This window comes from Onychomys torridus, chromosome 3 (assembly GCF_903995425.1).
Source record: "Onychomys torridus chromosome 3, mOncTor1.1, whole genome shotgun sequence".
In the NCBI taxonomy this organism is placed as follows: Eukaryota; Metazoa; Chordata; class Mammalia; order Rodentia; family Cricetidae; genus Onychomys; species Onychomys torridus.
The window spans coordinates 554,427-574,139 of NC_050445.1; the positions used below are offsets into that span (position 1 = coordinate 554,427).

Below are 19,713 nucleotides of genomic sequence, written 5' to 3' on the forward strand. Positions count from 1 at the left end.
TTTCCTTCAATGATGAACAGCAATGCTGAAGTGTAAAGCAAATAAACCCTTTCCTCCCCAGCCTGGCTTTTTGCTCATGGTGTTTTCTCGCAGCAATAGAGACCCTGACTAAGACACAGTGTCTCCTTAAACCATGAGCCAAAGGAGCCTTTCCTTCCTTAAGTTGCTTTTGTCATAGTGAAGGGGATGCCCGCACAGTGGGGGCTCCCTTCCAGACCCCACCTTAGGCACAAATCACACCCATCACCTGTTTACACAGAGAGATCCTTTATTAAGTGGAGAAGAAAAAAAGTGGCCACTCTCTGACTCAGGCAGAAAAACAGCAGCAAATGACCTTAAGATGTCTTTTTTTGTGTGGGGGGGAGGGGAGGTCGAGACAGGGTTTCTCTGTGTAGTTTTGGTGCCTGTCCTGGATCTTGGATCTGTAGACCAGGCTAGCCTCAAACTCACAGAGATCCGCCTGCCTCTGCCTCCCGAGTAATGGGATTAAAGGCGTGTGTGTGTGTACCTGCCCCCCGGCTGAAGTGTCATTCTTAAGAAGAAAAAAGGGGAGGTCTGTGATAGAATGGACCAGGATGTGGTGGTAAAGGAGATGGAGGATGAGGGAGAAGGGAAAGGAGACAGGGGAGAGGGACAGGGATATTTGTCCCAGAGGGACAAAGGACCACCTCTGGATAGGGAGGAGACAGATGTGGCACATGGGCAAATGCTGGTTTATAAAGGTAAAGGGGAAACCCCATGTTAGGATGAGATGTATAATTTTAATTGGGCATGTTAATTAGGTGAGCCAAAGTGGGCTTCCGATTGCTAGGCTTTGGTAGTCAGTCTCAGTGGTCAAAAAAGGGAATAGACCTTGGTGGCTAGCCTTAGGAATGTAATCTAACAGTTTTTAGCCAGGCAGAGGGCCTGGTGAGAAGGGCAAGGGCTGCCATAGCCACATGTTCAAGTGGGCTAGTGTCCCTTGTAGAAAAGTAACTATATGTTATGAAATCAAAACAAATAAAGGCTTGTTGTTTCCCACTTGATTCGGGACTGGTTTGCCACCTGCTAAGTACAATTCATTTAACTAGCTATATGACCAAAAGGTAGATAATGTAGTGGTGCCACATAGAGTCTAGATGCACCCCTCCCCCATATTCTCTGATGCCCAAGTACCTACCTGGTTGTTCCCATGAGTATCCTTAGCAGTGCTTCCTTTGGGACATCACCTACAGAACCTGTACAGCTCCCAACTGTGACCTTGGCTAGGAATAGAAGTGGGAGTGAGGATGAGATCTCTGCTTTGCTTCCTTCCTGAAACAAGCCACACACAGCAGGAGAGGCACAAGGTGTGCCCAGGACACACTGTTGCAGCTGTTGGAGAGAAGGGTGCTGCATAGCTGTTTTGTTGTCTCTGGAAAGGAGGTTCATTGAGACTTAGGAAGTAAATAAAACTTAAAAGGCTCAGGAAGGACCTGAAACTTACAAGATTTACAAGCCTCCCTTCCCAAGGCTATATCAAAAGTAACAATCGCTGGGGAGAAGAGATGGAACTGCTGAATTGTCTGCTAGGAGTGTAGAGCTCATGGAGCGCACCTTTCCTAAGTTGTTACTCCTTGTGGGTAGGCTTTTCAGTGACACAGGGCCTTTGAGTCACGTGTGCGCCTTGTGAGTAGCCCCTCACACATTCTCTTGTCGTGGTGTCAGTGTGGAGATCAATGGACAACTCATGCTTCTCTCCTTCCAGCATGAGGGTTCCAGGGATCCAGTCATTGGGCTTGGCAGCAAACACCTTTACCCACCAAGCCATCTCCCTGGTTTGTAGCAGGCTTCTTCCTGTGAGCTCAGTTCAGCTCTGGCCCCTCAGCCTGTGTTTTGTACCCTACCCCACCCTGCCTCCTGAAGAGGAAGGGGGATGCAGAGGCCTGACTGTTCCTTGTGCATACCCACCTGTTGAAGAATTTCTTTTAGTCTCTGTTGTGGTAGGCACAGGCACAGGGCACAAGGAGCCAGAAACCTGCCAGCAAGACCTGCCCGACCATACCATGGGCTCATTACAACCTCCCTCCCACCTGCAGCCCTCTGGAATCATCTCTCCTTCTCTAGGCCCAAATTGTCTTGTATGTAGGATGAGAACAGAGAGTCTTTTGACAGCCCTGAGGGCCGGCCCATGGATAAGATTAAGAGTGGATCATAGACTCTGAATTTATATACAAACTTATTTAAACGCACATTCTTTGAGAGAGGCATCCATGTTTATCATGGCATGATTCACAATAGCCTAGGTGCCTTTTGACTGAATAATGGGGAAAAATACAGTCTATGTACACAGGAAGTATTATTCAGCCCTAAGGAGGAGTGGCATGCTCCCATTTGGGACTGGAAGGCTTTGAGTGAAATGAACAGACACAGAAGGGCAATGCATATTCTCTCTCATGTGAGGAAGCTGAGTGAGATGGACCTGAATGCAGAGCAGTGAACAAAAAAAAAACCTGGAGAGGGCATGGGTGTGTGTGGATCAAAGGTGCACACTGCGCTTGTGTGAAAATCTCACACCAACACCAACAATATGTACAATTAATATGTGTTAACAAAACATTTTAAAGTATTTAATGGTCCATAAAAGTTTACAGAGCCATGTTCGAGAATGTTCTGAGGCCTCTCCAACACAAGCCTGACTGAGGTGCCAGCATCAGGAGTACAAGTGTAGGTGGAGGAGAGGCCTTTGAATGGACCTGAAGATTGTTCTGTCTGGAGAAAAAAAGACGCCAGGGGTACCCAGGGTGGCGTTGGCTTCATCTGTCTAAAAATCCAGATCCTGTGGGGAGACCCTAAAGATCACAGGGAATGGCCCCTGAGTCCTGGGAGAAATCCTGGTAGAGAAAGAGGGCTCTGACCCCTGGGGGCTGTCTTGCAGGGTTGGAAGGGATCCCTGGTCTGGCTTCTGCAGAACCTCAAGTAGAATCCAATTTGTGATGATGCTTCTAATGATATTACATAACAATATTACGTAAGCCCATTACATAAATCGGTGTCCTGTTGTTGACGAGGAAGGTCTCCTGCCCCTAGGGCGGCCTAATCCCAAACCTGAAGGCTCTGTCTTCAGTTGGGCAGTTGGTTTAATCTGCTCCCCTTATCTCCCCTATGGTCTAGCACCCTGAATCTTTAGCACGTTGGGACCCCCAGCCTCCCGCAGCAGGCCACTCTTCAGCCTTTCTAGCTCTTGTCATCCATTCCCACCCCTCCCCAGGAGTGTCCCACCCCTCCCCAGAGCCTCCCTTTCAGCCCCTCCCACAATGGCTGCCCTGGAAGGCTGCTCCTTCCCAGAAGGGTGTGAGTGGTCTCCAAACCTGCTTTGTCTCCGTAAGTCCTAAGGATCAATAAGTAGACGAACTGTGAGTTCCCCTGAAGAACAGGGCAAGAATCTGTCTGAGGCCTTGGAGTTTATAAAAATGTGAGCAAAGGCTGGATACGGTGGCACTCACCTTTAATTCCATCCAACTCTTGGGAGGCAGAGGCCCGTGGTTCTTTCTGAGATGGAAGACAGCCTGACTACACAGTAAATTCCAGACCAGCCAGGCCTACATAATGAGAACCTTTCTCAAAGACAAAACAACCAATCGCCTGCATAAGCAAAACTATAGTTCTGTCTTGCACCTGTTTCGAGTGATACGCCCTCCAGAGCCGGCTCCCAGCCTCCAGGCACCTGGAGCCTTCATTTCAGGACCTCCCACAGCTCTGAGGCCATGTATCTGGAAATAGTGTCTTTACAAAGGTAATCAAATTAAGATGCAGTCATTAGATTGGGTCTAATCTGATAGGACCTGTGTCCTTAAGAAGAGAAGACACAGATGCCCACAGAATGATGGCTCGGGAAGTGTTGGAGGTCAGAAGGGGAGATGGAGAAGCATCCACCAGGAAGGGCAGATAGGGGAGAAGTGTAGAGAAGCAGAGGGCTGGAGTCCAGCCAGCACAGGGCCTCAGTCTTCCACTGCAGTGCAGTGACAGGGCGGGGGCTGTTTTTGTCATTTTGAGCCTCCCAGACCCTGGAAAAGGAATGTGACACCTAGGTGAGGGCACTAGGTGCAGGCCATCCCCCTCTGTGTGTGAAGGCAGCCATGGGTGGTAGGCAGTATTAGGAGACAGGGAAACTCCCAGGCCATTCTCAGACACCCAGGCTGGGTGTTGGGCCTGTGGTGTCACCTGTGTCTGATACAAAGTGTCTCTTCCTGGTGTCTCCACTACCTGTTCTGGGAGCACATTTCAAGATCCTGCAACCTTCCTGTCCCCTACCCTCACGTGCTCTCAGAATCTTGCCTGTGCACAGTTGGCCTTCCCTTTGCGTCACCTGCTGGGACACTTGTTTCCCATCTCAAGTGCCTTTATTCAGCATGCTGCAGTATGCATTTTCCATGAAAACTGGTCTTTACCCAGCCTGTTCATTTCTAATTCTTTAAATTGTGTCTGTCACTCACACCTTGTCACAGACTCCAGGCCTGTGTCTTAGCATGTCTCAGAAACTGACAGTCGCTCCTGGAAAGGGGGCGTTTGTAACTGAGAAATGCTTTATGCTTTACTTGCTACAGCAGTGTTTTCACGGTCACGGGCATGGTGGAGGATGCTCTCCTTTTCCAAGAGACGGACCGAATGCCCTGGGTGCATGGAACCATGCTGCCTGGATGGCCAGGAGCCCAGACCACAACATTAATATTCCTGCCAATTTGTTTCATCTCAGAGATGCCTCCTGACCATCCAGGCAGAATCCATCTATTGTATATACTTATTGGATATAGTTTTTCTTGTATTAGTTCTGAACTTTTTTTAATTTTAGACAAAAAAGGGGGAAATGTGGTGGTATTATGTTTTCCAAAATATTTTGCACCCTAATAAACTTATCTGGGGTCAGAGACAGAACAGCCACAATATTAAACATAGAGGACAGGCAGTGGTAGCACACGCCTTTAATCCTAGCATTCCAGAGGCAGAAATCCATCTGTTCAAGGATAGAGCCAGGCATTGGTGACTCACGCCTTTAATCCCAGGGAGTGATGGTAGAAAGCAGAAAGGTATATAAGGAGTGAGGACCAGAAACTAGAAGCATTTAGCTGCTTAAGCTTTTAGGCTTTGGAGCAGCAGTTCAGCTGAGATCCATTTGGATGAGGACTCAGAGGCTTCCAGTCTGAGGAAACAGGATCAGCTGAGGAACTGGCAAGGTGAGGAAGCTGTGGCTTGTTCTGCTTCTCTGATCTTCCAGCATTCACCCCAATACCTGGCTCCAGGTGTGATTTTGTTAATAAGACAATTTAAGATTCTTGCTACATCATCTCTTATTCTTCTCCTCAGACACCTTGAACATGCTTGTCTTACATGTGCACCTGCTAGGTCCATCTGTGAATCTGAGTTTAGAGTGCAGGAATGTGAGGGTGCCCTCTGCAAGGGGGTTCAACATCATTCACAACAGCCACGAGGCAAAAGCAACCTGTATCGTTGAGATGAGCAGAGAAACAACAACTGCAGACACACGGTGGGAAACCATTCCACCTTTGAAAGGAGGAAAACTGGGTCCAAACCCATACCCAAAACTACAATAAAAAACAAAGGAATGCTGTGTCTGAAAGATGGCCCAGTGGGTTAAGGCACTTGCTATATGATATGCAAGAGCCACATGGTGGAAGGAAAGAACAGTCTCCCTCAAATTGTCCTCTGACTTCCACGTGTGTATTGTGGGACACACACACACACACACACACACACACACACACACACACACTGCATTCATTTTTTTTTTTAAGAAAATGAATGAAAGGAAATTCTGGTGTGTGCTACCATGTGGATGGACCTTGAAGATTTTTTACTAAGTGAAATAAGCCCAAATATTATACAATCCAGCTTACAGGAGAGGGCTAATGGTCAAATAACTAGAAAAAGCAGAATGTAGGTTGGCAGAGACCGCAAGATGGGAAGACTAGAGAGTCATTGTTCCCTGGACAGTTTCTGTTTTCTGAATGGACACCAGTGACTGCATGTGTGTGGGGATGGTATGGTGTTTATATAGTGAGGAACTGTTAGTAGTTTCTACCATCTCTGTACTGTCTAGTTTGATCAACTTGATGCAAACTAGAGTCATCAGAGAGAAAATGCCTTATAGCCAGATCTTATGGAGACATTTTCTTAATTAGTGATCAATAGAGGAGAGTCCAGCCCACTGTGGGTCATCCCATCCCTAAGCAGGTGGTTCTGGGTTTTGTAAGAAAGCAGGCTGAGGGGCTTGGTGAAATGGCTCAGTGTTTAAGAGCACTGGCTGCTCTCCAAAGGTCCTGAGTTTAATTCCCAGCAACTACATGGAGACTCACAATCATCTATAATGGGATCTGATGCCCTCTTCTAGCATGCAGGTATACATGAAGACAGAGCACCCACATAAAAAAACAGATACTTTTGAGAGACGGGGGGAGAGCGAGCAGGCTGAGTAAGCTATGTATGAGGAGCAAAGTAGTAAGCAGCACTCTTCCATGGCCTCTGCATCAGCTCCTGCCTCGCCTGGAGGATCCTGCCTTATTTGAGTTCCTGTCCTGACTTCCTTTGATAATGAACAGTGCTGTGGAAGTGCAAGCCAAATAAACCCTTTCTTCCCCAACTTGCTTTGGTCACGGTGTTTCGTCATAGCAAAAGAAACCCTAACTAAGACAATACCCATTAGCTTGAACATCAATCATTGCAGAAGGAGGATTTCTCTGAACTGACCCTGAGAAGGATAACCAGTTCTCATCACTGCCTAGAGTTACATGAAGCTGGCCTCCTATGGCCCAAGGCCCTATACAATGGCCTTGGGGTTGATACCAAGTCCTCTGTCTCCTGCTTTGTAGTTCTAGCCATCTTCTTAACCCACCCAGGGCAGGGCACGCTTCCCTCCAGAAACACCCCAGACTGCTCCAGCCTACACCCTGCCCTTTTTCTGCCCTTTGGTCTTGAATAGGACGCGATACCCGTGCCTGCCCAGCCACAGATGATGGGCATGTTGTGAAGCTTTAGCTTTCTCTTTCTGCTCAGGTTCAGGTTTGTTGAGTCTGGGGCCATGACTCTTACTTCTTTACTGTTTCCCAGAGCACTCAGCATTAAGGGCCATCCACAGGACATAGCTTGTCTTACATCTGAAGAATCAATGCCACGAGATCAGGGGCTTGTGCTCCTATAATGTTTGCACAGGGCTGGGTGGATTTACAAGTTCAGAGGATTAAAATGCCAGCGGTGCTCTACCTGCTTGTCTGAGCTGGTCAGAGACACACCTAGACTCTCTCTCTCTGACTTGAGATTGGCAGGCATGTTTGGCAGATCCCTCTGACCAGCAGCTCTCTGTGTCTGTCCCTGCAGACAGAGGGAGGAGACAGCAGAGGCTTGGCTAAAGCTAGATTCCTGTGTCCTACGGGTCATATGATTGGCAGATTTCACTAGAACCTGGAGTAGGTGCTGCTAAAGTCCACTGGCTTTGCTCTGCCCCTGCCAATCGCGGTCACTGATTGGCTCCCCAAGCACGGAGACACGTGGGAAAGAACGAGAAAAGAAGAGAGCGAGCGGCAGGCAGCCTTCCGGGCAAGTGGACAGCTGCCAGGGCGAAGCGGTGCGAGGGCGGCATGTTTTGTGGAAAACAACTCCCTGGCTCTTCCCCTGGCTCCTCCTCCGGGGACGACGAAGAAAAGGCAACAGCCGAGCAGACAGAGCCTCTGCTTGTGGGATGCTGAGGTTTCCTCCCAGCCAGACTGTAAGTTCCTCACAGGCAGGTGGTATGAGCTATTCATGTCCGTAGTACATACTGGGACGACAGACTTCCTGCTTCACACCTCTTTACCACAGACAATCTTTCTGTGGAACAAGATTTGGAGGAGACTAGAAATTTCCAAAGAATCAATAAAGAATTATGTTTTGTTTCGTTAAAAAAAAAAAAAAAAAAAAGATTTGGAGGAGACTAAATGCATTTTGGCTAATTAATGTAATGTTCCATTATAGATGAAACATTCACACATAAATACATACATATAATTTGTGTTTTACTTCTTATTTTTGAATACCCAGTACCAAGGATGGCTCGCACCCAGGGTCCCACCTGGAGAAACGCAAGAGTGTGTATTGATTTTAGTAAGAACACCTCTGACTGAGTCTACAGCTTCTCCTTGCAGCAAAGCCAAAAACCCCCGCCTTTCACTCAGATCTTGGGCAGAGGAGGGATTGAGAGGGAATTGAACACAGAGCTTTGCAAACGTCAGATAAATGCTCCACCACCAAGCTCCAAACCCAGAACCCTTTCAAATTCTTTTTATTTATTTAGTATGCACACACACATACACACACCATAACACATGTGTGGAGGTCAGTGGATAACTTGCAGTTCACTCCTTACCCTGTGTGTCCCTGGGATCAAATGCAGGTGTGGCAGTAGGCATCTTTACCTGCTGAGTCTTCTTGCCAGTCCCCCATTTCCCCCCTCATGTCCTGCTAGGTTCTTCAGGCTGACCTTGAACTCCCTCTGCAGCCCAGGGAAGCTTTGCCCTTCGGATTTTCCTGCCGTAGCCTCCACAGTGGCTGGGATGGAAACCGCTCAGTTTCGAGCACATGTCCCTCGTTTTGATCGCCAGACTTGACACTAAATGACTTTCAACTATTTGCAAACAAGTTCAGAGGACAAAGATTTGATTTGCTGGATGGAGAATCTTGAAGAGAATGTGAAATCCCAGAAATGGCTGGCACATGGTAGTGCTCACCAAACACGCTGAAGGGTCAAAAGGCTGTTGTTACACAAGAACTCCAAATGTTTGGAGAAAGGGAAGCAGTGGTCTAACTGTGTGTGTGTGTGTGTGTGTGTGTGTGTGTGTGTGTGTGTGTGTGTGTCCCCAACAGTCTGTGCAGTCACCTTTCAGCAAATCCTACAGGCTTAGTACCCCAGAGGCCAGGTGGGCAGCTTCGGAGAGCAGCTGAGCTGGGTTTTGAATGGGGGAAGTGGCGGGGATCCCAACAGCTAGAAGTACTGTTTGATAGTCACGCCCACATGAATCAACAGCCACCCACCCATTCTTAGCCAGGAAACAAAAGCTTGCACATATTCTTGCCCTCGGCCTTATAGCAAAAGAGGCTGCCCATTGATACTCCTTCCTCACCCATGTCCAGGTCTCCTTCTCTTATGCCTGCTCTGGGACCTTCCTTCTGGAACTCACCTTTGCAACTGGAACTCACTCAACCACTGGGATGCTGCACACCACTGCCTAGGTGCAGGACCCTGGGTTCATGCACTCTGCTCCCCCAGCCTTTAGCTGCTTCCTCCTTCCTGCATTGTTGTCCATGCATCCCTGCTACCTCCTCTCAGGGTCCTCCTTTCCATGTTGGGTGCTCCCCGACCCAGTCTTTACAGGTTCTCAACGTCTTTCTCTCGTTGTTTGTGCTCCACACCAGCGTTTAGTCCAAGGTCTCTTTTTTTGAACCAGTCTCACTTCCTCAGGAGGTGAGCATCTAATACCTAAATGCTCTGAAACACTGATGGTTTCCAGACCACCTGCCTCCAGCTCACCTTATCCCAAGCTCTGTATCAATACGGCCTCCTTCCTACAAGCCACACTCAGCAGGTAGAAGACTGCTCTCCCAGCATAAATCTGCTTCCCTATCTGATGGACACTTCTCAGGGAAAGGCTGCTGTCAGCTAGGCGGCTAAGCAGAAGTCAGGCCCACTGGTTCCACTATCCCTCTTAGCAAGTATGTACCATCTGCCTAGTGTTTCTTGAATTCAACACATCTCCTGACATGTCCATGGTCCAAGGTCCCTGCCTTGTGACAGATGGGGATGACTGATATACAAATATCCAGCCATGCCCTCTCCAGCTAACATATTTCTACAGTGCAGGGATGTAAACATGGCCATGCCTAAAACCTGGTGTCCCCCTTCCCTTAGATACAGTGCAAACCCCTGTACAATGGATGGCCTTTCCAGTTCTCAGACCACCTCTAGCTCCTCTTCCCTCGTGCTGAGCTCTGCAGCTCTCTGGATCTTGGATTGGACCTAATCTGGCTCTTCCTAGTCCTACCCACACTTCCTGTGCTCTTTCCTCAGGCATGACTTTAGAAGTGCATCCTGCCAGCCTCCCTTGACTATTCTTGGACTTTTGGGTCCTTACTCTGCCTTCAAGCAGCCCACTGTGCTGGTTAGGTTTTGCCCCATCAGACTGGCCTGTGGGGCATCTTCTTGATTAATGATTGATGTGGGAGGACCTCCTGTGGGCAGTGCTACCTCCAGGCATGTAGTCCTGGGTTTTTTAAGAAAGCAAACTGAAGGGCTGGAGAGATGGCTCAGAGGTTAAGAGCACTGGCTGTCCTTCCAGAGGTCCTGAGTTCAATTCCCAGCGACCACATGGTGGCTCACAACCATTTGTAATGAGATCTGGCGCCCTCTTCTGGCCTGAAGGGATATATGCAAGCAGAACACTGTATACATAATAAATAAATCTTAGAAAAAAGAAAGAAAAGAAAGCAAACTGAACAAGTCAATAAGAACTGGCCAATAAGCAGCATTCCTCCTTGGTCTCTGCTTCAGTTCCTGCCTTGAGTTCCTGCCCTGACTTCCCTGAATGATGGACTGTGGCTTGAAAGTGTAAAACGAATAACCCTTTGCTGCCCAAGGTGCTTTTTGGTCAGTGTTTTATCACAGCAACAGTAATGCAGACCGGGAAGCCTGATTAAGCTGTGATGGAAGGATCCTTAGCGCCCAGGCCAGTTGCCTAGGGGATGTTCGTGATCTCTTAATAGGATAGGATGGGGTCTCAGCCTGTGTCAATACCAACTCTCATTTTAATGAGAAACTGAAGTTCTGGGAGAGTAATCGATTCATTCCAAGTCCCCCATGAGGCAGAGGAGAGGTCAAATCCAAAATAGTTCTCTCCAAACTTATGGCCCACCCCTCACTCCCCTCACTATCCCAGTGCTTCTGTCTGTCCTTCCCCGTTGGGTTTGTGCAGTGGCATTCCCTCCAGGCTCAGCAGTGCCTCCAGGCTCAGGCACTCCTCACCAGGAGAAAGGGTGGATGGAGAGTGTGATAGAGAAACAACCCTTATGATCTGTTTCAAGTGCTGCTTCCTTTTGTACCTCCTGGGCAGGTGCAGGAGAGGGTACTTCTGGGAAGCCTCTTGCAGAGCTGCAGACGGGTAGGTGGTACACGGTCCCAGCACCTACAGTGACAATGCTGGGTCCATAGGAGCAGGCAAAAGGCAGCCAGCGCCCTCTGCCTTCTCTAGTCCACACTCCCTCCTACCATGCCAAATTTCTGAAACACACACACACACACACACACACACGGACCAGGGTGGTTGTTTGGCATCTGGGCATATTACACATTGATTGGGAACAGCAAACCAGCTAGCTAAGTTTAACTTCCCTGGACTGACGGTCTTTTTCTGTGGCTGGAAGTGGCAGTAACTGGACTAATCAGGCATTCCACCCCTGCCTGGCTCAATTAGTCCCAGAACTTCAGATTTGAACTTTAATGAACTTCAAGTACATAAATAACTATTCCTTCCCTTTAGGTGGAGGTTTCCAGCTCAGTCTCCCCTTGACCTAGTTGATCCCCAGAAATGCCCGATTTCCAAAGCAAGGGTCCTCTCTGCATGTTCTTTGTCATGGCTGTCAAGAGCTAAGTATGCTTTTCAGACTTCTCAACTTTGTGGAAAGGACAATGACATGTGTCCTGGTACTTCAGCAGCAACCTAAGTCTGAGTGTTACAAGCCCACGAAGTCTCCAGGCATGCGTTTTCCAAATCTGTTAGGAAAGGAAGGATGCGGGTCAGAACTTCCGCTTAAAAGAAGATTGGAGGAGGCACAACCTCGGAGGAATTGGGCCAGGCTGGAGTCGAGAGGTTCGAGGCTGAGGCTGGGAGGGTCGCTTCACCGTGGATGCGTTGGTGCCGCACAAGGTGGGTCTTGCGGCTGAAGCTCTTGGCGCACTGCGGGCAGGAGAAGGGCCGGGAGCCGGTATGGATTGCCTGGTGGCGGACCAGGTTGGTTTTGGAGCTGAAGCAGCGGGCGCAGACCGCACAAGCGTGGGGGCGGCTGCCCGTGTGCACCGCCTGATGGCGGCCTAAGTGAGATTTACGACTGAAGCGGCGGCCACACTGCGCACAGGCAAAAGGTCTGGCGCCGCTGTGAGCCCGAGAGTGGGCGACCAGATTGGGCCTCGAGCCGAAGCGGCGGCCACACTGCGCGCAGGCGTAGGGTCTTTCGCCCGTGTGCACGCGCCGGTGCCGGGCCAGGTGCTGCCCGTGAGCGAAGCCGCGCCCGCAGTCGGGGCAGAAGAAAGAGCGCTCACCCGAGCTGGTGCGCGGGGGCGCCGCGGGCCCCGAACCCGGGCCACAGTCAGGAGCGTGGGGAGCGCAGGCTGAGGGCTCGGTGGCGGCGGGGTCTACGGTGGCGCCCAGTGCACACTCATCGCACCCAAAAGGGCGACCCTCGGTGAGATGCAGACTCTGGTGCGTAGCGAGGTTCTTTTTCCAGCCAAAGCTCAGGCCACAGTGGGAACAAGCGAAAGGCTTGGGCCCGGGAGGGGACGGGGCGGGAGAATGGGGAGAAGCAGGAGCGTCCGGAGAGGACCGGGTACGGCTAGCAGCATCGTGCACCCTCTGGTGCCTCACCAGGTGTTGCTTATGTGTGAAGCTGCGTGTGCACTGGGAACACTGGTAAGGCCTCTCGCCCGTATGGATGCGCTGGTGGCGGATCAGGTGTGTCTTCTTGCGGAAACGCTTCTCGCATTCAGTGCAGGGAAAGGGCCGCTCTCCGGTGTGGGTCTTCTGGTGCGAGCCCAGGTGGATCTTCTGGCTGAAGCGTTTGCCGCACTCGGCGCACGGGTAGGGCCGCTCGCCGGTGTGCGTGCGCAGGTGGCGGGTCAGGTGGGCCTTCTTGCTGAACCGCTTGTCGCACTCAGAGCACGGGAAGGGACGCTCTCCGCGGTGGCTGCGTTGGTGGAGCAGCATATGGGCGCGCTGCGTGAAACTGCGGCCACAATCTGGGCAGGCACAGGGACCCTCGCCCCGGTGCAACCTCTGGTGCAGCCGCAGAGTTAGCTGATCCCGGAAACGCCGCTCACACTCCTCGCAGCCATAAGGCTTCTCAGGGATCGGGGCCCAACCCGACAAAGAGAGCCCACCTAGAGCCCCCGGAGTCCCTGGCTCCAGTTTGTATGCAACAGCCAGGTGGCCCAAGTCAGGAGCGGGAAAAGGACTGGGAAGGAAAGAGAGATGCTGGGGCCATTCCACCTCCTCCTCCGCCTCCTGATCCTCATCCTCTACCTTCACCTTGCGAATCATCCACTCCTCCCCTGAACAGCCAAAAAGGAAAAAAAGAATGGTTTCAAAGCCCATCCATGGGCACACTCATTTCCCAACAGGCTCCCCACTTCAGTATCCCTGCAGTCTGGTCCTCTGCACCCCACACAAAGTTTCCTGGGAATCAGTAAACCCCGAAGTCCTCTTTCATCCACTCTGGGTTCCCTCTGCAGCCAAACTGCTGGCCAGCAGGGCCCCTCCTGGGGCCTTTCTCTCAGGCTCGCCAGCTCCTCCACTCAGGAACTTTCCCTTGAATCCTTAGTAGACACCCTTCCCCTCCCCCCTCCAGAAAAGGATTGCTGCCCATTTGTGTTCTCCAGCTTTCTCTGAGTTTCCATCATCCTGAGGCTGCCCCCAGCATCCCGGCCAGCAGGTTTTCTGGAAGCAGTTTCTCATCTCCAGCTCAGCAGCTCTTCTGGAGTGTCCTTCCCACAGGCTATAGTTTGGTGGTAACCAAACACCTGACCTTCACAGGCCTCCCCCCCAGCTAACCTTAACCTTAGGAGGCAGGACGGCCTTGGAACCTTGTGCCTCTCCCTGAGCACCAGGGCACCCCTGTGCTCCCGTCTGCCTCTCAAATGCTCCCTGAGGTTCCATTCCCTTTGGTGCCCACTACTCAGCTCCACTACCACTGCTCTGGGGGACCGGGAAGTCCCATTGTGAAAAAGGCTGGAGCTTACAGGATCAAGGCACTAGTTAAGGATGAGGACACAGACTGGCGCTTGATGGCTGGGGGGGACTGGTGAGTGTTCCTCTCCTGGGAGAAGTCCTCAAGGAGCGCTTCAGCCCAAAGGCAGATTTAAGTTCCTAGGGAACTCTCACAAAATGCATCCATGCATGCAGAGGAATCTGTCCTCTTCCTTTAAAGCCCCCCCCCCCCACTTCCCCTGTGAATCTTGCCTGAGAACTGTTGAGCCACATGATCTGAGCGCTGTCTGGCCCTGAAAGCCTGTCATAGGCTGAGCCTTGATCATATTACACACAGATTACATCCACTCCCAGTTTCTAACTCACTGGTTCCAAATCACTGCTTATCCTCTTATGTCTCCTCTCCTCTCCTCTCCTCTGCTCAGGATGCAGCAGTGGCGTCTAGTCTAGCTGCACCAAGCTCCCACACCTACCTACTCCAGCCTCCTTCATCCAGGCATGCAGCTTTGTCTTTCGCTCTGCAGCTCTTCAGCCTCTCACCTATCACCTTTCCGGTTGGAGCCTGGAAGTCCTTTCTCAACCAAGAAGGTCTTCCCCTCCCCCGCCCGACTTGCAACCCCAGAAATCTATGCTTCTCTCACAATGCAGTACACAAAGCAACACTTGGACACATCCAGCAGATAGGGTCCTTTACCATAATTCCTATAGCAATTACCGTTAATATTAGCTTCTGTGCTTAATTAAAAACCTGTGGCTATGTATTGTTGATTTAATTATTTGTTCTGTCTCATAGTAACAGCATCCCAGCTACATTTTAGCTTCTGGATGGCAGACATCTTGAATTCTAATGTTGTGTCCAATAACAAAGTGTCTTTATGCGTTGACAAAAAAAAAATCAGCTCCATGACCATTTATTTGAGGCCACCTATGGATGAGGCAGTGTGCATGCAGTGACATAAAGCTTCGTACCAGCAATGAAGTTACTGTCACCCTGATGATAGGTGAACAAATCACCCTGGAAGGAGCACAGTACCCCCCAACCCCCAAGAGCATTCAGCAGGTCAGCGCAGAACAAGGGTGCAACCCAGGTCTGTGCAGCTGGACGCCCTGTCTTTTCCTGCTACACTTTGTGCAGCAGGCACTAGATAATAAACCCTTGTTGGGTGAGTGATGCCATTCAAGCGAGTGGTGATGAATGGAAGAAGGGATGGGTGGGGCCATGGAGTGATTGCCTGGAGAATGGGAGAGATGAGCTAATGACTACAGATGGGGAGGGGGGGGGGGGTGAGGTGGGAGGGCTACAGACTGGGGACCCTTGGTACCGTAAAGATCAGCAGAGGTTAGAGAAAAGGAGAACACATGGTAGAGGCAGCGGACCAGCTAGCTGATGAACACCCTGTATCTTTGTGGTGATTGTAATTCAAGAGGGCAACAGCATGTATGAACTGGGGGAGATGATGAGGGAAGTTGGGGCTTCTAGAAGTGGATTAAAGTGGGTTACTTATCTTTGGGACCTTCCTCTCCCATTCTACCGTCCACAGATGTGAAACTCCTTTGGAGTTCTAAAGTTCTACAGAGTAAAGGAGACAGGACCTGGAACACAGCCATCTCAGAGAGAAGCCCTGGAACTTGCTCGGTCCTTGTTCCCTTTGCTTGATTCGAGAACATCAGAAGACTCACCTGGCCCAGAGCCCGCAGGCTCAGCCTTCTGTGGGGCACAGGCCTGGCTGCCCATGCACGGAGCTTCGGCTTGGTCTGTGTGGATGCCTTCTTTCTGGCCTGGGGTCTCATGCCCTGGAAAAGAAGAGGATGTCCCCAAGGACTCCCAAAACATCACAGACAGAAGACAGTCCCCACTGGTACTAGGAAGCAAGCCTGAACCGCTCCCCACCTCCCACCCACCCAAAGAACTCTATCCTATGCCATTCCTGCAAAGGCAAAGTCCCAGTGAAAAGCAGGTGCTGAGGGTGGATAAGAGCCACAACTGTGAGGAATTTCTGGACTATATGTTTATGAGGAGGTGGAAGTAAAGAATGACCTTCGATCCAAGCAGTCAGACCTCCCAGTTCCAAGGCAAAGCATGTGTGGAGGACAGAGTAAGAAGCCGGGTCAGATCTTGCAGTAGGAACTCCTCTCCCATCTGGAGCCATCTAGGCCCCCTCACTGCTTTATCCCTCCTACAGCACTTCCCATTCTCTAAACTGTTACTGTGTTTATATTTCTTGTTGGCTGACTGCTGGCCCCTCTAAGATTAAGCTCCTCAAAGGGAGGGACCTGGTCTGTTTGTGCCTAAGGTGTTCCAAATGTCCAGAATAGCATGCAACAGAGTGGGTGCTTAATGGATGGCGTGTGGAAGAAGGAATATTCTTCCCTGAGACCTCCATTGTCCCCACTTACCTGAGCATGAGTGCAGTGTGCTCTCTTCCCTAGATGACATCTTCCCCTGGGCATTATTGAACCCATCCCTGGGCTCACTTTGGGGAGCCATCTCTGGCTGTCCCACTGAGAATCCTGTTATAGGCAGAGGGATGAGTTCAAATGAAGCTTCTAGTATTGAACTGGTATCAGAGATGGGGCATTTCCCCAGGTGGCTTGTGGAAAGAGGGTATCTCCTGTCTGCATTGACAAAGGGCTGCCCAAACTCTCCAGCAGCCTGGCCAGTTACTAACCTCAGCCCCTTTCATTGAAGTGGGGGGAAGAAAGAAAGAAAAAAATAACATTTGAAATAGAAAAAAAAATTAACTTCCAGTGCTGGGCTGGGTAAAGGTAATTGCCACCAAGCCTAATGATCTGCATTTGGCTTCCAAAACCCACATGCAGGAGAAAACAGACTCAGAAAATTGGCCTCACCTCCATACATGTACATGTGCACGTAATAAAGATAATCATGATAAACAAACACATAAATGTAGTAAGTGTTTTGTTGTTTCTAGCTTCCAGTTCTTTGTGAATCCCATGCATACAGAAAGTCTAATATAACCATCCTGGTCTGGTCAGAGACACATGACAGTTACCTAAAAGGATGTCTGCCTCTCCAGGGCTCAGGGTTGTCAATTCCTGAGGATGGCATTTACACCATGTATGCCTAGCAACTCCCACCCTCCTGGTTCCTTTGTCCCCACTCACCCAAGGAGTTCAGGGCCTCCAGGGTCTCTCTCATGGCCACCAGGAGTGGCTCTCCTAGGTGATCAGGCCACAGACCCTAAAAAGACAGCCCTGCTCAGAATCCTCCTGTCAGCCTCCACCTAGGTCACAGCTGTCCCCAAGAGCACGAGTGATGTCTCAGGCACAGGTGAGGGAACTCAGGGGAAACTGCATTTGGAGCAGAGACTTCTGAGATGGGTACCCAGAGACATGGAGTCTTCTGCAGACTCTGGCTGGCTATAGACATCAGCCCTGCCCCCACCTGTCAAGTCTCTAGAACCAACCCAAGGCCATCAGCTGGCACTCACTTCTCTGGATAGAGGGTGGGAGACCAAGATGGGGAGTGGGAAACTTCTCGTGGAACCTCCAGCCATCACGGCAGGAGCTAGAGAAACAGAAGCCGGCCTTGGGGGAGTAGCGTCATTTTAGGGATACTGGGGTGGGGGTGGGGGCGTTGCAGTGGCAGTAACTGACTAACTTCTCCCTAAACCCCTACCTCAAAGCCACACAGCCCCCATAGGACTAACTAGGCTAGGACACCCCCACACCAGGCCAGGACACTCCCCGATTTTTGTACTTCCCTGCTCCTCCTCCAACCAGTTCTCTGCCCCTCCTTCAGCAGACTCCCCTCCCCCCTCCCTGGCAGCCTTCCCTCTGCCCCTCCCCTCACCCTCAGTCTTCCGCCCTCTCTCCCCACCAAATCTGGCAGCCTTTTGGGGCTCCTCCTACTGCCCCGCCCCCTTGGCCCCTCCCCTGCGCGCACCCGCCGGGTCAACCCCTTGGGGCCCCCTTGGAATCGGCCCTCGGCAGCTACCGCCTTCCCTGACCCTCGGCTCCCAGCAGTCTTGGGCAGCGCTCCCCTCCCCCTTCCTCCAGTGCCCGCCCGCCTAGTTCTCCGCGCGCCACCCCCTTCCCGGGCTGCGTACTCTCTCCCTTCCTTCCCCCTCCTCTTTTCCTTCCTCCCCCAGCTCCCGCCCTCCCCGTCTCAGCTGCTCTCCCCCACCCGCTTGCCCCTCCCCTCTCCTCCCCCACTCGGGTTTCTTTTCCTTCTTTCCTCTCCTCGGTTCCCTCCCCCTCCCCCACACCATCCTCCCCTCCGCTTCCCTCCCTCCTGCAGCTCTCCTTCCCCTCAGCGGCCCCCGCCTCCCTTCCCCCTCTGCCTACCCCGCAAGCTCCGGATCCGCTTCCCTCCCCTCCCGGTCCCCAGCCTTGTTCTTCCCCTCCCCCTCCCGGTCTGCTCCTTAGCCTCTAGGTCTCACGCCCCCCACTCCAGGGGAATCCAAGCTCACCTCTCGGTCCCGGAACCTACTCCCTGGCTCGGCCCATCCCCATCCCCCTTTCTTCCCAACACACCTCCCTCTCGCTGGCCCCGGTGCCCATATCTGCTCCCCATTGACTTCTCACCCTCTCTGGAGTTTCCCTCCTGACCAGACTCCCCCCCAACCCCCGCCCCCGTTAGACCTCCGGGAGTCACTCCGGGTCCCGGCCCCTGCCTGCTCTGGGCTCACCTGTCAGCGTCCTTCGCTCCCGAGCGGTCCCATCCCCTGGTTTCCTGCCCTTGTGCGCTGGACCCTCCTACACTCTATCCCAAGGAACCCTACTCCTTCTTCTCGGGATCCTCCTCGCAGGCCCCTCCCTCCCTCTTCCCACCTGCTCCCACCGGGCCTCTCCCCGAGTCCTCGCCCTCCCCGCCAGTTCTCTAGTCTCTCCCTCCGCTCCTGGACCCTCCCTCCTCCCTCCCCTCCCTCCCTCCTCGGACCCCCGCCCCTCCCCCACACTCTCGCCCGCGCGCCCCTTCCCTCGGGGCTGTCACCTGCCGCGAGCCGGCCGCGTCTGCCAAGCTCCTTGTGGGTGGCAGGCGGAGACGCCTGCTCAGGAACCTGCCCTGTCCTTACCTGGCGGTCTCCTGCGGCTATGTGCCGCGGCCCGCTTCGGGGACCCAGGCGCTCGGGCCTCCGGTCCCGGGCGGCGGTGTGCACAATGGCGCCCGCTGCCTGCAGCTTGGGTGCGGGCTGCCCGAAAGACTCCGGGACTGACAGCCTTGAAACTTCGCGGGGAGGGGAAGGAAAGACGCGGAGGGAGAGGGTGTGGGGCAGCGTTGCGGGTGGTGGGGGAGGGACCGGGGAAGCTGGAGTACTGCCCCGGGGCACCAGGCAAAGGAGGTAGGGGCCAGGGGTCTTCGAGAGACCGGTCACGGAAGGGCGCACTAATAGGCTCGAGTGCAGGTGACGGTCTGAAGGCAAGATGCCCGGAGGGGTGAGATGGAAAGTGGGAGCTTAGGACTGGGGAAGGGAAGAGGGGAGGGAAGGGGAAGAGGAGGTTAGGGAGGAAGGGCACTCGGGCTAGGAGGGAGGGTGCTCTCAGCCTAGGAGGGAGGAGCTGGGGAAAGGTGGAGCGCGGAACCGGGTGGTGGTGGTGAAGAGTTGGGGGGGAGCAGGGAGAGGAGGGGGCGTGTTTGGGGAGGAGAGCAGTGTGTGCTCTGCTGTCTTCAAAATCGCCCGTGCCAGCTGAGTATGTAGTATCGCCGCGGTCCCACGGGAGACTGTCTAGCCAGTGGAGATTGGGAGAATCGGTTAGGGAACTCTCCACCAGG

General features: G+C 52.2%; 1 protein-coding gene across 7 annotated transcripts; it reads right to left on the reverse strand.

The window, feature by feature from the left end:
- Positions 1–11,463: 11,463 nt before the first annotated feature.
- On the reverse strand, positions 11,464–19,496 carry Znf467 (zinc finger protein 467). 7 transcript variants are annotated; one of them, XM_036182316.1, is made up of 5 exons: positions 19,016–19,496; positions 17,103–17,178; positions 16,374–16,487; positions 15,657–15,770; positions 11,464–13,321 (listed from the first exon to the last, which is right to left on the reverse strand). In XM_036182316.1, the coding sequence occupies exons 2-5, from the start codon at positions 17,134–17,136 to the stop codon at positions 11,808–11,810; spliced, it is 1,776 nt and encodes a 591-aa protein (XP_036038209.1). In that variant the 5' UTR covers positions 17,137–17,178; positions 19,016–19,496; the 3' UTR covers positions 11,464–11,807. The 7 variants fall into 7 exon arrangements, with proteins under 7 accessions (XP_036038209.1, XP_036038211.1, XP_036038212.1 ...); XM_036182318.1 differs by lacking the exon at positions 19,016–19,496 and adding an exon at positions 18,629–18,743; XM_036182319.1 differs by lacking the exon at positions 19,016–19,496 and adding an exon at positions 18,410–18,431.
- Positions 19,497–19,713: the final 217 nt, after the last annotated feature.

What these genes read in the sequence shown, in the direction of transcription:
- Znf467 (XM_036182315.1), bottom strand. Translation starts at nt 17,494, where the DNA reads ATGGCTGGAGGTTCCACGAGAAGTTTCCCACTCCCCATCTTGGTCTCC. An exon ending in CCCACCCTCTATCCAGAGAA is followed by an intron (nt 17,179 to 17,428) that starts GTGAGTGCCAGC and finishes CTGTCTTTTTAG; the next exon opens with GGTCTGTGGCCTGATCACCT. An exon ending in CACACTGCACTCATGCTCAG is followed by an intron (nt 15,771 to 16,373) that starts GTAAGTGGGGAC and finishes CTTCTTTTCCAG; the next exon opens with GGCATGAGACCCCAGGCCAG.